The following is a 16874-nucleotide window of genomic DNA, read 5'->3' as shown; positions in this document are numbered from 1 at the left end:
TTCGATCACATCTCTGCTTGTCATTTTCATGCAGGTGTATCGCAGCAAAGCAGCCTTGCAAAAGTCTGTTCTCCTGGAACGTATACTATTTTTGACTGATGGGGGAAAAGCAAGTCTGTTATTAATCCATCTTCATAGTAAAGGTGGTGAGCAGAGTGTTTTGTGGTGGGTGTAGGAAATTTTCATTAAGATCTGCTCTGTGGGAGTGGATTATCAGGCTGCTGTTTCCCAAGGATCCCAGACCAGGGGCAAAACAAAAGCTTCATCTAGCAAAGGGCAGTTACTTGTTTTATTCCATTTTTTTTTTCTTCTTCATTTTCCCTTGTGAATTGATGTTCTGGGTATTAATGCCTTTATTCTGGTTGTAGTTGGCTTGTCTTCCATTCCAAAAGTGCTGTTCAGGGTGTTTCCAGCTTCAGCTTAATTGGCTTTGGTGGGGGACTTTGAAGTACTGAGGGTTTTGCCACAGGGATGTGAGGATAGCCTGGGGTTATTGTAGCAGGAACCAGGCTTTATTAGTTGGGCTGCTCCTGGAACAGCTGTGGTAGTGTGGACTTGCTTGGCTGTGTCAAAACAAGTAGGGCTCTGGCTGGAAACTTGCTCAGCAAATCTGCTGGCTAACCTTTAGTTTTGGACCTTCGAGGAGGGAGTTAGGCAAGGCAGAAATACATCTGGGAACTTGGCTGATGGCACTGCAGTTTCTCTGACTGGCTGTCCCAGGTCCATCTGAACTTTCATGTGCAAGATTAAACTTACCATCTCAAGAACGTTTTTTGGTGGTTAATTACATTTTAAAGTCCTGTTTTCCTGCACGGTTTATTCAAAATGGTTATTAAAAATTTGTAGACTATTTGACTTCAGTGCTTGGATTTGCTATGTTTTTTAATTTATTTTAAGCAAGCAGTTAGGACTTCGTGCTTTAGAAAGAAAATTGCACAGCAATAATAAAATGAATAAGGTGTTCTTACCGACAGATTTGATAATCCTCTAGAAATGAGCAAGAAGATTCCTTGTTGTCGCTTCTGCTAAGCACAGTTAAGGCTTTTAAACAAATCTGGGTACTTGAAGAAAATCCTTGTCTGAGCATTTTTAACCTTTCTGTTTCATACTACGCTTTCATTACATAGCTGTAATTAGGTAACCGGCAAACTGTGTGCTGAATTTATTCCTCTGAAACTGTTTTAACACCGCTTCCAATAATGCTTGGCTGTCCAAGTGTTCTCTTCATTAATCAAGACACTTTACTGCTTGTGTTCCTGTTTCATGATGGAGAAGCTGAAGCAGGGGTGGGGATGTGATGTGCCTGTGGTCACCCAGGCAGTCCTGGGGCAGTGAGATGTATCCAGCTTCAGTTTGTTACCTGGTGCTGCAAGCAGAGTTCTGCAGCTGGCATTGCCTACCATGCCCAGGAAAAACCACCACGCGTTCATTTAATTCAGAAAGGTTTTCAGGACCCACAAAGACTAACAGATGTGTTGCTGCCTGTGCTTGCCTGTCTCCTTGAACGCAGGTTTTTGCGTTGTCTACACATCCATATGGCTGTCGTGTGATTCAGAGGATCCTAGAGCACTGTCTTCCTGAGCAGACTCTTCCCATCTTGGAGGAACTCCACCAACACACCGAGCAGCTTGTGCAGGTCAGTCTGAGGGGATGTGGGTGCTGCGAGATTTGTGGTTGCTGCTTTGTATTAGGAAAGGTAACAGCACGTTTGAGACTGTAGCTGTGGTGTTAGTGGGGCTGTGTGAACATAGGAATTCCGTTCCTGGGGTGGGGTGGAAGGGAAAATGGCAGGCAAGAAATGCATCGTCACTAATTGTTCTGGCTACGTGCAAATATCCAGCAGGTATCAAAGCTGGAGTTGGATCCTGTTCAGAAGGGGTTCTTAAAATGTGTTTTTATGCACATCCCTTCCTGCCCGCCTTTTCTCTTCTTTGCAGTCCGAGAACCCTTTTTTTTATTATTTATTTTTTTTTTAGGGTTCACGCACTGGGGCATGGTGGATCTAACATCAAACAAACCCTGTCCTGTGTGCTCATACATAGCATGTGGATAGTGGGAAGAGGTTGGGTGTGGAGGTGAGGCATCCAAGGCATGCCTCTGGAATTAGAGTGAAATAAACATGTATCTTGTCTGAGTATAGACATGTCTAGAATATGAATGTAGATAAGAACAGTATCTTGTAGCTAGAACAAAGAAAAATTGAGAAGAGCAGAGTATTGGCATTTCATGTTAAAGGAAATTGTTTTGAGCTTTATAATCAGGACAAAGATGTAGTATTTTACCTCCTGGTGAAAATCTAGGGTGCATGTTTCTGTAGAAGTATAAAGTATTTGTATGATTTAAACAGTAGATGTTCTAATTAGTGTTTAGTCCAAGTTTGTAAGACTTAATTAATGCACATTGGGAACTAGCTTGGTACTAATGGTTCCTGTCCAGATTTTGTCTCACACTTCTGCTGTCTCTCAAACAGGATCAGTATGGGAACTATGTTATCCAGCATGTACTAGAACATGGTCGGCCTGAGGATAAGAGCAAGATTGTAGCAGAAATTAGAGGCAACGTGCTTGTGTTGAGTCAACATAAATTTGCTAGGTATGAATTTGTTTCTTAAAGTCTTCATGCCCCGTGGGAGTATGGATGTGTGCTAGAGTTGCAGAAGTTAGAGGTGGGGTGTAAGTAGGTGAAAGGAGTTGATAAATAACTTTTTGTTTAACAGCAGAATGCTATTTATAACTGCTTAAAAACTGGGATGAGCAGCCTGCAAGGTAAGTTTTACTTGTAACAAAGGAGGATGAAGAAGCAAAAGAGTCGTTCCAATTCAGGCTCCTGAACTTGACCAACAGTTTGTGTGGTGTGTGGTTTTGTTTTGTTTTTTTTTTTTTTTTAAGTGATCACTATCCCTTGAATGATAACATTTTAAGAGCCTTTCAGTACCTCTGGGATGTTGTGTCAAGCCACAAGGGAGCTTAGGAAATCGATGTAGCAAGAGTTCTTTTTCATCCTGCTTTTCTTACGCAATGCCTTGTGGTCCTTTCTGAGATGCATGCCTGAGGATATCCTCTTAGGGAAGCTGAAGCAGTCTGAGCTTGTTAGACCAGGTGCTATGGAGCTAGTCTTGGGTAGAAGCAAAATTCAGGTACCTTAATGGATGTAAAAACTGAGTAATGCTTCCCACATTTGTGAATTCCTTTTGTGTGTGTTCCTAGCCATTCGAACATGAAGGCTGATGTCTTCAAAGGCATAACACACCTCCCTCTTTGCATTGGGTAACATAGTGCTTTAATTCTTATGGGCACAAGGGAAGTATAACATTAACAAGAATTAGAAGAGTGCGGTCTGAACGCTGTTGTTTCAGCCTCTTTCTCCCTGCCTTGCCTTGCTCTTTTTTCTAACCTTCTTTCCAGATGGAGTGTTAATTAGCGTATCATGTCCCCCGAGCTGAGCGCTAGTTGTGGCAAATCACTTGGTGATTTTATGATTCGGGGGTGCAGCAGATAAGGCTAGCAAAACTCTTTTCTCTTTCGTATATCCTATTTAACTCTGCTCTCTGGAGAGCAGAGACTAGTCATCTAATGTATTCAGGAATTTGGGAAGTTCTTTGCTAAGTTCTTTCATTCCTGAATCATATTTCCCTGTTGTTATAACCTTGGACCTCTGTTCCTGCCGAGCTCCACTACTGAGAAAGCCAAACAAAGAGCAGCGCATCTGCTTCTCTAATGGGCGTGCTGTGAGAACAGACATTGATCTCCACTACAGCGTCACTGTAGAGACAGACAAATAAATCTGGGTGAAATAAAACCTGAATTGGTCCTCTACCCAAATTCTCACTCAGATCCTGAGGTCCTTGGACCTGTTTGTTTCACGTTACTCAACTTCTGCACCAGCACATACCTCTTTCCCAAATGGTCTGCCCTCCTTAGAAGCTTGAGGAGATCTCCTTGGGGTGGAACGAAAAGCCCAGTGGGGATGTTGCGTGCTCACTGCTCGTCCTCTTATTGTTACAGCAACGTTGTGGAGAAATGCGTTACCCATGCCTCCCGCACGGAGCGTGCCATGTTGATCGATGAGGTGTGCACTATGAATGATGGCCCTCACAGTGCCTTATACACCATGATGAAGGATCAGTATGCCAACTACGTGGTACAGAAGATGATCGATGTGGCAGAGCCATCTCAGCGCAAGATTGTCATGCACAAGGTAAGCAGCTGCTGTCGATTGATAAGGGTACAGGGCTTGTGCTGGAAGAAGTGGCACTGCCACACTGGTTGCAGGGAGAAACGAAGGCTGAGATAATTGTTTTTGCCTTTAGAACTTCCTAACGACCCAGGTATTTCAAAGTTGCAGGAAAGTAGTAGTTGGAATATATTCATGTTATATGAATTAATGAGATGCCGTTTGGACTTAAAACTAGCTGGTTGCTTCTAGCAATCTTCTCTGACCTAGTAACCCAGTTCTGCACTTGTGGCGTAGTGAGCGATGATAAAAAACGCTAAGATGTCTCCTGTAGCAGTGCCACCAATTTGGTGCCTGGCGAGGTGCCTTTTGAAAGTCTGGCAATGATGACACACTTGCCCTCTCTGAGAAGAGCGTTTGCTAATGAGAGATGTGTTATGTACTCAGCGGAGCTGAGCCAGACCTCGGAGCACCTCAAGCACTAACGCAGAACTGCTGGCTGCCTCTCGAAGGGCTGCCAAGCTCTGCCTGTCACTTCGTGTCCCAGCTCTGCAGCGCTGATCAGGAAAGTCAGGTTAGCCGTTCGCATCGTGCTAATGGGGCACGTGTGGTGCTCCTGTAGCTGCTGAGCCCGGAGTCATTAATCAAGTCCCGTGTTTCTCAGGTTTGGATATGTTTTTGACGAGAAACTTCCAGGGATTAGCACTACGCTGCAGTGTTGGAGTGTGTAACAGTTTGAGGACTTCCTGTTTGTCAAAAATGAAGACATTTGGGAATTCAGTAAGCGTTGCTGCCAGTCCTGCCTTCCAGGGCTTATAGGGCTGCTCCACAAGGGTGGGAGGCTCTAAACATCAGGTGATGTCTTCATTTTCCTGCTTTGTAAACAACAAACACGCAATTGAAATAATCAGGTAGGCTAGTTCTTAGGTTTAGGAATCATCCACAGTAGTTACTTTAAACCAAAGCCTGTATTAGTCCAGAAGAAAAACAAACAAAAGTGTACAGCCTCACTGGAGCAAAATGACCCATAGCTCTGCTGATCTGTGAGATGTGTGCACATACATTTAAAATCTTTACCGACACGTTCCTGTTCTTGTCAAGCGGAGTCTTTTGAATAATATGCTAATCAGGTTATCAGTGTGGCTGTCAAAAATAGAAGCAGGATGACAGCTAAATAAGACTGGCTGAATGTGAAGATGTTAGCTGCGTTACCGAGCTGAATGAAAGCCTGGGAAAACTGAGTGCATTGCCCGTTGGTTTGGGATTGTAAAAATTGTTCGTAGTGCAAACAAGCAGTTTGCATCATGCTTTTAACAGCACTTTTTTCTAAATAAAAATAATCTTAACAGTCAGTTCTGTCATTTAAGAAAAAAAAAAAAAAAGGCTTAGAAATGAAGATGAACAAAGAAAGTGCTGTTGGACTTGGGAATGTTCTCCTGTAACCTCAGTGAAGCAGCCTGACCTCCTTGGGAACGCGATGTGGGGAGGGCCGAGACATAAATCCAATTTTTACAAAACTGGTTCTTGAAGTCGAGTAAGAATTCAAACAGCTAGTGACTGAGCTGATGGATAGGATGAGTATGGGGTGGACTTCCCATGGGAGTTCAGTCAGCCCTGGCTAGGGCAAGCAATGGTGATGTGTCCGCCCCAGGAGCAGGGGAGGAGAGGGGAGGGCTGTACGTCGTGTTCTGGCTGCTCCTCGTCCTGTCTGCACTTTCCACCATGCAGTAAAAAGTCTGTAGTAGTTGCCTTATCACAGGAACTTGCTGGTGGTGTGGCACAGTAACAGTAATGAAAATAAATGGCTCTTAGGTCTCGTTGCTCTGAAGCTCGTCAGAAGAACTTCAGCAGCACAAGGACGCTAGCGCAGCTACTACAGAGGTTTTCCTCGTCTGGTTCTTCCAGTAAAGGTGGCTTTACTCCAGCTACAGGAATTCTGGTAGAGCTGCAGATGACTTTTACTCTGAAATAGTATGACTGTGTGAAGTCTGCTTAAAAATAACGGAAAAAGGTGTATTTAGGTTCAGAAATTAAACGGCTGTTCAGCCCAGGCTGCTTGCCTTTCCCAGTATCTCTCCAGATATACTGCTGAAATTCCTACTGGGAGCCCTTCCAGGCTTTGAGCCCTTCAGAAGCTGAGCGTGGAAGGAGGGTGAGGCCCTGCTCAGCTGTCTCACTTCTTGGGGCTGCTGAGGTGCAGTAAAAGCTGCTCAGCTGCACCACCCCTTGCAGTGTATTTTCTGTGGTAGCAGTCAGTCTGTCCCCAGGCCAGAGAGGTGGAGATGGGCAGGGGGTCAGAGCACCCTTGGGAAGCTCGAGCATCCAGGAGTCCTGTCTTGCCAGCCTCGCTTTGGACAATGCTTTAGGTTCATCCACGAGACAGGGATTCAGCTTGATCCTGTATTAGGCCTCAAGATCCCACCTGCTTGACCAGGAATTCATTTGGCCATTAACCTGAAAAATACCATCAGTGAGTTACGAAACGTTGATTTGGTTCACAGATTGAGGTGATTACAGCAAAGGGTACCCTACTCCTTGAGGCATTTTCGGGTCACCTGTGCTGGCGCCGGCCATGGCGTGGGATGGGATCGCTGCGGCTGCGGGTCAGGTCACCAACCCCAACCCCTCTCTTTTGCCTCCTAGATCCGGCCTCACATCGCCACCCTGCGCAAGTACACCTACGGCAAACACATCCTGGCCAAGCTGGAGAAGTACTACATGAAGAACGGGGTTGACCTCGGGCCCATCTGCGGCCCCCCCAACGGCATCATCTGAGGCGGCGCGCTGCGGGGCTCGCTGCCAGCAGGCACTCGTTCACAACCAGCAACCCACCTTGTTCCAGTACAGTTAGAAAACGGTCTGTGGTTGCTAAACTACTAAGAGAAAAAAAAAAAAAAAAGGAAAAGAAAAAAAGAAAAGCCTTTGTAAATTTCTTTAATTTTATTATGCATAACATGTACTAATTATTTTTTTTAATTAACTAATTGCCCTGCTGTTTTACTGGTGTATAGAATACTTGTACATAGGTATCAAATGTACATGGAAGGCCACATTTTTGTTCACTGTTGTATCTATATTCCAAATGTGGAAACTTTCAGGGTGGTTGGTTTGAAGAAGAAAACAAACAAACACGTTTTTAATTCATCTGCCTTGCAGGCAACTTTTTTGCAAATACCTGTTTTTTCTCCTTTTAGTCAAAAGTCAGCAAGAATTTTTGAATTTTAGTTAAATGGCACAAAGGATGCCTTTAACACTGTTTATAAATATAAAAAAAATTCAACTTGCTAAAGCTTCAGTTTAAAAAGAATTAAGTTTTTGAAACTTTTTAATTGCTTTTTTTTGTTTTGTTTTTTTTGAGTATAACATGCTAAAGGAGGTAGCTTAGTGGTCGTTTTTGGAAGAAAACGTACACACCCAGAAAGTTTTTAAAGCAAGGGGGCGGGGGGCGGGTGTACTTGTTTACTGCCTACTCAGTTTGTTCTGTTAACATTGAGAGACACAATTTGATTATTTAGCATGAGGAAAAAAAAAATCCAACTCGGCTTTGGTCTTGCTTCTATAAATATATAGTGTATACTTGGTGTAGACTTTACATATATAAAAATTTGTAGTATTTTCTTGTTTTGATGTCTGATCTGTATCTATAATGTACCCTAGTAGTGGAACATACTTCTGACTGTACAATTGTACATTTGTAAACCTCTGTAATGTAAATGTGGAGAAGTTTGAATCGACATAAACCCGTTTTTTGGTAAGAAAAAAGAATTAGCAAAACCTGTGCATTTCAGTGTATATTCACACCTTTTATGGTCGTAGCATATAGTGTTGTATATTGTAAATTGTAATTTCAACCAGAAGTAAATTTTTTCTTTTGAAGGAAATGTTCTCTTTATACAGCCTAGTTAATGTTTAAAAAAAAAAATTGCTTGGTTTTATTTGTCACCTAGTTGAACAGTAGCGATCCTTTCTAAATGTTATACAAAATGATTCAGTTCAAAATAGTGTTTTTTTGAATCTTAAAAAGTAATGTTTTGCTTATTTTGTGACAGTAAGAAACAAAAAGTGCAAAAGTACAGAATCCCCTAGTTTTCCTTACAATCAGAGTCCCTTTTCACCTTGTAAAGTGTGAATCACCTTCCCTTTTTGTACAGAAGATGAACTGTATTTTGCATTTTGTCTACTTGTAAGTGAATGTAACATACTGTCAATTTTCCTTGTTTGAATATAGAATTGTAACACTACACGGTGTACATTTACAGAGCCTTGTGTATATTTCCAATGAACTTTTTTGCAAGCACACTTGTAACCATATGTGTATAATTAACAAACCTGTGTATGCTTATGCCTGGGCGACTATTTTTTGTAACTCTTGTGTAGATTGTCTCTAAACAACGTGTGATCTTTATTTTGAAAAATACAGAACTTTGGAATCTGGCTTGGTGCTTTATTTGGACGCTCTGAGTGGAGTGCCACCGCCACACCTCCCTCTCTGCTTTCGCCTTCCTTTGCAAGCCTCCAACTCCTCTGTGAGCAGCAACGTGCAGAGATGAGGGAGCAGAGTGAGTGCTTGGTGCTGGCTTAGTGCTGCTTCCCCCTTCTGGCACCCGTCCTGCTGCTGTCTGGGGCTTTCTGGCCTGCGTCTGACCTGTGCTCTTGGGATTGCTAAACCTCTTTGGAGCCTGTACCAACTCAAAGCAAACACAACATCCATCCTCTGGTGGTAAGTTCAAGCCGAATAACCACCTTCTGTAGGTAAACTGCCTCTTGGTTGCTTTTTAAGCACTGCAGCTCTTGCTGAGAAGGGCAGGGAATAATTTTCCCCATTACCTCTTGTGCTCTACTCATGCTTTCCTCGGCTTCTGTCATCCTCCTCTCCACCCTGCCCTTGTTGCAGTCCAGGACTGTCACTCCAGGGAGCTGCTAGTTGTGCAGAAGCTTTTTCATACTTTTTTTCATATCCTTTGGTTTGTGTGTGCAGGAGGAAGGGTCAGGGGAGCAGCACCACGAGCTGTGCCCAGCAGGCAGGGTGGGGACGCTCCAAGGGCAGGGAGCGATGCGAGGAGCAATTTGGGGCTGCTGAGCATCGCCACAACCAGCAGCCTGCAGTTGCTGTGGCTGCAGCTGAGCACAAGCTTGTGTTTCCATGGAAACTTCCCCAGCTCTGAGGATCTCTGAGGATCTGGTTCCCCAGGGGCCGCGTTCAGCCCCGTGCCTGGCGCTGGGTGAGTGATGCTGGGGTTGTTCTTCCTCCAGCACCGTTCCTCACCCCGACCCTGAGGTCAGCAGCAGCTGCTCTGTCCCAGAGCCCTGGGAGGTTCTTGTGCGGCTCCTCAGGGTCCTTTATTACCCTAATTAAGTGCTACAAGGCAGCCCCGGGTCTGTTTCCCATCCCCTTTGCCAGATCCCTTCTGGATGCTTTGAGCAGCCCGCCCCGAACGCAGATCCCCTCAGGACTCTGACCGCGACCTCTGCTCAGAGAGAAAATTGGCCTCTGCTTACCACCAATTTTTCTTCATTTACGAGCATAAAGGATCCTCCCTGCCACTGCTGCACTTCAGGGGCTGCTGGGTCTTAACCCTTTTCTGAAGGTTGCCATCAGCATCGCTGGAAATCCTGATTAAGTTCAAAGCACTTGTGCAAAGCCCCTGATGGAGGAGGGGAGGAAACGTCACATTTTGTGGGATTTTTTTTTTTATTTTTGCTTTAGCTTGTTAAAACATTTTCAGTTTCGTAGTAGAACGTGATGCTGCTTGTTTCCATCTGAAATTAGCATTTTAAAAGAACTGATGCCCAGCACAGACGTCAGTGTGATGGCTTTCACTGGACCAAACTTGACTCCAAAAGCACACCGAGCTGCTCCGGGAGCGCAGATGCTGCTGGAAGGGTTGCGCAGGCTCCAGTAACGCCCGCTCCTTTCAAAGGGCTTTTACTTTTTCTGTGTCAAATGCCTGCAGCTTCCCACGCTGCCACTTTCCCATCACCAAAAGGCAGTGCCCGCGTGGCCCAGCAGTGGCTTTAATCAGTTTTCACACCTGTCGTTAAACTTAGCCGAGAGCTGGTTTGGCTTTCGGACACCTTTTTTTTTTTCACCAGGTTTGGGGCCACAAGGTTTGGGTGGTGCTGGGGGCCCGCGTCCCTGAGCTTTGGGAGCTGCTTGAGCAGCACCTCGGAAAGAGAGGGGGCTCAGTGCTGGCCCTGACCCCCGCTCCCCAGCACAGCTCTGCGGGACTTCAGGAACCGACCCTGGAGGTTTTGGTGTTGCCTGCAGGTTTCTGCTCCACGCCTGGCCATGGAAGAAGGATGTGGGTGCCAGCACAGGGCCCCTGGGTGCTGGGGGGGGGTCCTGTTGGGGACAGGATGGGGACCCTGCGGGGGGACGGGGCCCTGCTGCCACCACCGGGGAAGGGACGCGGGGCTGAGAGATGCAGGAGCCCTAACCCAGCCCCCAGCTCAGCCACATCCCACCCCATGGGGCCGGCATCCCCTTGGGGTCGGCATCCCCTTGGGGTCGGCATCCCCGCTGCCCATGAAGCTGCAGCGGGGCTGAGGACCGGGGCCGGTGGCAGCGGCTGCGCCCAGACCCCTCCGGGGACCCCGCTGGGACCCCCCCGAGTCCCAGCCGAGCCACGGGGCCGTCGCCGGGTGCCCACCCGTGGGTGCCCATCGCCGGGTGCCCACCCGGGGGTGCTCGGGGCTGCTTTTGGGGACGCGGCGGGGCCGGGGGCGGCTGCAGGGAGCGCGGCAGCCACAGCGGGGCGGTGCAGCCTCAGCAACCGGCCCCGGCTCGGCCTTAGCGCAGCTCCGTGCTCTAGGATCATCATCATCATCATCATCATCATCATCATCATTATTATTATTATTATTATTATTATTATTATTATTATTATTATTATTATTATTATCATCATCATCATCATCATCATCATCATCCCGTTAATTACTGCACAATGAGGAGGGGCAGAAGGGGCAGCGACGCCCCCGAGATCAGGCCCGGGGCTCTGCCCCCCCCCCTCGGAGAGACCCCAGCCGGGGCCGGGGCTCGTTTTTTAGCTGATTTTGCCTGATTTCCCCTCTAACCCCAGGTAAGGCCGCTGCTCCTCACCTGCATTCATTCACCGCAGCGCTTGGAGTTCAGACGGGGCTTTTGTGGTTTTATTTGTTCAGATTTGCACAGGGAAGGTGTGAAACCCGCTAGGGCTGCCCCGAGAGAGAACCCCCCCCGTGTCCTTCCCCCTGCTCCCACCTCTCCCAGAGCTGCCACCTCCCGTGCCCGTCGGGGTGACCCGCTGTCCCCTTTGGTGCCAGGTCCCTCCTGCATCTGCCCCTCGCCCCCCCCAGCTGCCCGCTGCCCCCCATCTCCCCTGAGTACCCGCACCTACCCCTGGGTCCCCCCCAGCTGCCCCGGGGTCCCTCAGCACCCCCCCATTTGTCCCAGGTTTCCCCCATCTCCCCCCACTTTGCCCCATGCCCCCCCTCTGCCTCTGCATCCCCCTCTCTGCCCCTGGGTCCCCCCCCTCTGCCCCACTTTCCCCCACTAACCTGTGTCCCCCCAGATGCCCCCATAAGCTCCCCATATACCCCCTGTGTCCCCCCATTTTCCCCATTCCCCCTCTCTACTCCTGGGTGCCCCCCATCTACCCTCACTTCCTCCCCCCGTGTCCGTCCCCATGTGCCCCCTGACCCCCCTCAACTGCCCCTGGCTCCCCCCCATCCTCCCCATGCCCCCCTTATCTGTCCCTGTGTCCCCCCCTCTTCCCCCATGTCCCCCCTATATACCCTTTGGGCTCCCCCCATTCCACCCTTTATAATCCCTAAATTCCCCCCTCCCCCCCCAACCTACCCCCGGGTCCCCCCACCTTCCTCATAACCCCCACACACTCCTTGGTCTCCTCCTTTTCCCCATATCCCTTTTCTGTCCCTGCACCCCCTCATCTGCCCCCATACCCCCCCATACACTCCCTGGGCCTCCCCATCTTCCCCATATCCCTGTATCTACCCCTGTGTACCCGCATGTCCCCCCATATGTTCTTTGTGTCCCCCCACCTTCCCCATACCCCCCTATCTACTCCCCCCCTCACCCTACATACCCCTGCTTCCCCCCATCTGCCCCCATACCCCCCTATATACGCCCTGGGTCCCCCTTTCCCCGTACAGCCCTGCACACTCCCTATCTACCCCCATAACCCCATAGCCCCCACACCTCTGCACTCCCTGGCTCCCCCCACCTTCCCTGATACCCCCCCATATACTCCCTGTGCCCCCCCATCTACCCCCACATCCCCCTATTTACCCCATACCCCTCCATCTACTCCTCGGCTCCCCCATTCCCCCACCCCGTGCCCCCTTATTCCCCCCCACCCCATATCCCCACAAATCCCCCCATAACCCCCCCACCCCCCATATTCCCCCCAACCCCCCCATTCTCCCCAATCCCTCCCACACCCCCCGTTCCCCCCAACTTCCCATATTTCCCTTACCTGCCCACTCTCCCCAACCCCCCCACACCCCCCACCCCCAATTTTTCCCCCAAAGCCCCCATTCCCCCCACCCCTCCCATGTTCTCCCTAACCCCACATTTCTCCCCCCACCCCTCATATTCCCCCATACCCTCCCATTTTCCCCCCACCCTCCCATTCCCCCCACTGCCAATTTTCCCCCATATTTCCCCATTCCCCCCAACCCTCCCATATTCCCCCTCACCCCCCATTTCCCCCTCACCCCCTATTTTCCCCCTTACCCCCTATATTCCTTCTCCCCTCCCATTCCCCCCTGCCACCCCATAACCCCCCCAACCCCCCCGTTCCCCCCAACCCTCCCAATCCCCCCCACACCCCCCATTCCCCCCAACTCCCCACATTCCCCTTACCCCCCCCATATTCCCCCAACCCCCCCCATACCCCCCCCCCACCCCCAATTTCCCCACACCCCCCCCTCCCCCCCCCACACCCCCCCCTCTCTTAGGGGCGTCCCCCTCCCCTCCCCTCCCCTCTCAGCGGGGTGGGGCGGGGCAGAGCCGTGCGGGCCGGGGGAGGGCCGTGCCGTGCCGTTGCCGTGCCGGGGAGGGTCGGGCTCGGGCTGGGGCTGGGGCTGGGGCTGGGGCTGTGCCGGGCGGCTCGGCGGCGGCCCCCCCCCCCCGCTCGCACACCGCCTCCCGCGGGCGGCGGCGGCAACAAAGGCTCCGTCCCCGCCCCGCCGCCGCCGCCGCTGCCCGAAGATGCCCGCGGAGCCGCCGCCGCCGCCGCCCGCCCGGGGCCCGCGGGGCCTCGCGGTGCCGCTGCTGCTGCTGCTGCTGCTGGGGGGGGGGCGCCCGCCCCGCCGCGGTGAGTGTGGGGGGCGAGGGGCCGGGGGGGTGTTTAAGGGGGTGAGGGTGAGGGTGAGGGGACCCCGATGTTGGATGTCGCGGGGTGGGCGCGGGTCTTTGGAGGGTGGGGTTCGGGCTCGGGGTTGGTTTTGGGGGGGGTGATGGGGAGTTTTGGGGAAGAGCGAACCTATACAAATATCTTCAGCCCCCCCACCCCACCCGCTGCAGCCTCCCTGAAGAGCAGCAGCCCCCACCCCAACCTCTCCCCACACAGCGGGTGCCCCCCTACAACCTCCTCCCCTACAGCCCCCCCCCCCCCCCAAAGGATGCTCCCCCCAACCCCAAGGGATGCCTCCCCCCCCTCAGAGGGTGCCCCCCTAAGCCGTGTTCTGCCCCCCAACGCCTGCCCTCCCGGCCCCCTAGGGATGCTCCTGTCCCCAAGGGATGTCCGTCACCCCCCCCCCCCAAGTGATGCTCGCCCCCAGCCGGGTGCAGGCTGAGGTTTTTGGGGTGCAGGCAGGCGGGGGGGGGGATGCAGGGTGTGCGGGAGGGGGCTGCAGGTAGATGCCGTTTGAAGGTCACGGGGAAACGCGCCTTGAAGCAGCCCCGAGGGGCGGCCGGGGGGAAAATCCCACCTGTGCCCCCTCCCCGCTTCTGGAGGGGGAGAGAAACTTGTGGGGCTTGGCCCCGACCCTGCAAAGATCCAGCCCTGCCCCGGTGCTGCCCCCCCTGTGGGGCTGAGCCCCCCGGACCCCAGCGTTTCCCATCCCCGCACTGGTCCCCGGCTCCCCCATCCAGGAGGATTTTCCAGCCCCGCTCCCAGGAGAGGGATTTGGGCAGGGGCAGGAGGAAGGGGTCAGGGCTGTGGCACTCCTGTCCTCCGTGCAGCCAGGGGAACCCCTCTGCCGGAGCCAGCCTCGAGCAGGTACCCCGTGCCCTGCGCTCCCTGTGCCGTGTTTTTGTTATAGGGACACCCGAGGGACCCGGGTGGCTCTTGGGGTGGCAGCTGTAGGGCGATGCTGTGCGTGCCGGGTCCCAGAACGGGGCTTTCCCTGCGCGCGGAGCGACGGTGGCACCGCACGGCTCGTCGGGGTGTCGAAGCAGGCAGGGAGGGAGGGATGCGGGCTGCCTTCCCTGCCTTTCCCTCTCCTCGTGAAAAAGTCCCAGGGCCTGGCTGCTTGGTGCTGGACGCCCTGCTGGATTTAATGCTGGATTTAATGCTGGATGTAATGCCATGGAGCCCGCCCTGCTCCCTGGGGGTCCCGGTACCCCCGTTCCCGCTGCAGTGGGTGTGCGGGGCTGTGGCGGTGGCGTTTGCATCTCCCCGAAGCAGCAGCTGCAACTTCTGCGTCTCCCAGGGGGCTGCCGAGGCTGTGCCGGGCACACACCGAGCGAGGGCTGCGATTTCCTCGATCCAGCAGCCCCGAGCGCTGTGTGGCTCCGGGCGCGATGCCGCACGGTCACGGCGCACCGGGCGTTTATGGCACCCAACATCACACTGGGGAAGAAGGCGTTCAGCCTCCAACCCGGGGGGGGCTGTGGTGGGGGCTCAGGTCCAGCTTTGGGACAGGTCGTGGTGATGCAGCGCCGGGTGGTCCCATCCCTCACCCATCACAGCCGAGGACCCGCTGGACCCATTTTTGCCGCTGGGTGCCCGCGGTGGCGAGCGCTGCGTCTCCAGCACCCGGTTGTGTGTGTGCCTCCTGCTCCCCCCTCGGTGATCTTAATTTCTTCCATTTGGGGATCTGCAGCTGGCGGGTGGCGGTGCAGCCATTTGCTGAGGATAATTAGTGAGGAAGGGCCGCGGGTTCGTTAAACACGAGGCTTGGAGCTGCCGGGCTGGGGAGGTTCGCTGGGGACCTGGGGGACACGGAGCATCCTCAGCTGGAGGGGGCCAAGGCCTCGCTGCTCCCCTGCTGCTCCTCGCAGTCACTTTACAGCTGTTTGGTGGCGCTGGGCAAAGTCTCACCTGTCCCCCCTCCCCAGGTTCTCCAGGATGGGGGCAATGACTTGGAACAGCTCCAGTGCACCCCAGCCGAGTGTCAGGGGGCTGAGAGGTGGATTTGGGGACCCCCTTGTGTGTAGGGACAGGGTGACGCTGCCCACAAGCCCATCCCTGTGTTGTTGCTGGATCCTGGTCCCCACCTGGCTGGTGGCATCGGGGCCGCAACCTGTGTGAGAGCCGCGGGGTGTGCACAGGATGCGATTTGGGTGTGGAGCGCCCCGTCCCCATCCCCTGAATGCTGCGGGGCTGGGTGCTCTGAGCCCTGGGTGTCCCCGGGGACACCGAGCCTGGGGACGCCGTGTCCTGCCCCGTCCCCAGCCCGGCGGATGTTTGCTGACGTCCTGTTTTGTCTCTGTGCCAGCAAGCCCTGCCCGCGCCTTCTCCGGAGCAGCATCCGTCATCCCTAACGAAGCAGCTCTCCTGAAGAGGTTTATTAAAATTCAAATTAATATTTGCACCAAGCGAGCTGACAAATAGCTCCAGCTCCTGGGCTGGGTGCCAGGAGGAGCTGCCCCAGGATGGGACCGTCGGGGCGCTGGGCTCGGGGCACGGAGTGGGGTCCCCGTCCTGTCCCCCCTGCTGGGACAGAGCCTGGCTGTGGGAGGTGGCAGCGTGATTCTGGCTGCTCATGCCCACTCCCTGCCCCGTGTTTTTGCTTTGGAGCTGGTTCTGTCCCCATTGGGCAGAGGATGAAGGTTTGGATCTGTTTGGGAAATCCAGGTGGCTTGGCGGAGAGGAGACCCTGCTCATGGGGCCACCAGCTCAACCCCGTAGCAGCCACCTGAGAAGCCAAGCGTGGCCCCAGGAGCCAGGCAGAAGGGAAAGGAGCCCGGTCCCAGCTGGAAGATGGAGGCAGGCAGGGAAATGGGCATGAGATGGGGGTGAGATGGGAAGGAGCGGGGCCACCGAGCTCGTTGGGGAGCCCAGGGCTGGGGACGCCGTGCATGGTGCTGGTACCAGGGCTGCTCTGTGCCGGGAGGGCGGGCTGGCGATCACTCTGTCCTCCTCCTCCTCCTCCTCTTCTCGTGCAGAGCCGGGGCTTTTGCAGCCAAGTGGCATCCAGGGCTGCTTCCTCATGCTCACATTAATTGGGTGCTGTGGGCAAAGGGTGGGTTAATGAGTGTTAATTGGTGAGGGTGATCCCTGCATGGTGGTGGTGCCACCAGTGCTGGGCTCCCAGAGGAGCGGGTCGGCCTCGTCCCCATGGGAGTCCCGGCTTGGGATGGGACGAGAGGAGCCCCCAGCCCCTGCCACCCCAGCCCCTGGGCAGGATTTTGTCCTGGCCCCTTCTGGCAGCCCGCAGCTTAGGGATCAGCTCGGCACCGTAATCGCTGAGGGCGCAGATCAGCCGTAACCTCTCGCAGGTGCCGGTGGCTCGGGTCTGTGTCCCTGCCG

General features: G+C 53.0%; 2 protein-coding genes across 8 annotated transcripts in view; both read left to right on the top strand.

Moving 5' to 3' along the window:
• The window catches only part of PUM1 (pumilio RNA binding family member 1), a 71168-nt gene extending 62561 nt beyond the window's left edge, over window positions 1-8607 (top strand). For all 7 annotated transcript variants that reach the window (XM_084300662.1, XM_084300667.1, XM_084300666.1 and 4 more), the window contains 4 exons: window positions 1511-1636; window positions 2471-2592; window positions 4005-4197; window positions 6817-8607. In XM_084300662.1, the coding sequence (XP_084156788.1) occupies window positions 1511-1636; window positions 2471-2592; window positions 4005-4197; window positions 6817-6948 (573 nt within the window). In that variant the 3' untranslated portion in view covers window positions 6949-8607. The remainder of the gene's footprint in view (window positions 1-1510; window positions 1637-2470; window positions 2593-4004; window positions 4198-6816) is intronic.
• A 112-nt stretch (window positions 8608-8719) lies between these two features.
• SDC3 (syndecan 3) overlaps window positions 8720-16874 on the top strand; it is a gene marked incomplete at its 5' end in the record, with an annotated part of 39601 nt that continues 31446 nt past the window's right edge. The window contains 2 exons of the mRNA XM_084300597.1: window positions 8720-8732; window positions 13135-13493. Coding sequence (XP_084156723.1) covers window positions 8720-8732; window positions 13135-13493 — 372 coding nt within the window. The remainder of the gene's footprint in view (window positions 8733-13134; window positions 13494-16874) is intronic.

Source organism: Netta rufina, assembly GCF_964035555.1.
Source record: "Netta rufina genome assembly, chromosome: 23".
NCBI lineage: Eukaryota > Metazoa > Chordata > Aves > Anseriformes > Anatidae > Netta > Netta rufina.
This window is presented reverse-complemented; position numbering and strand designations above follow the sequence as displayed.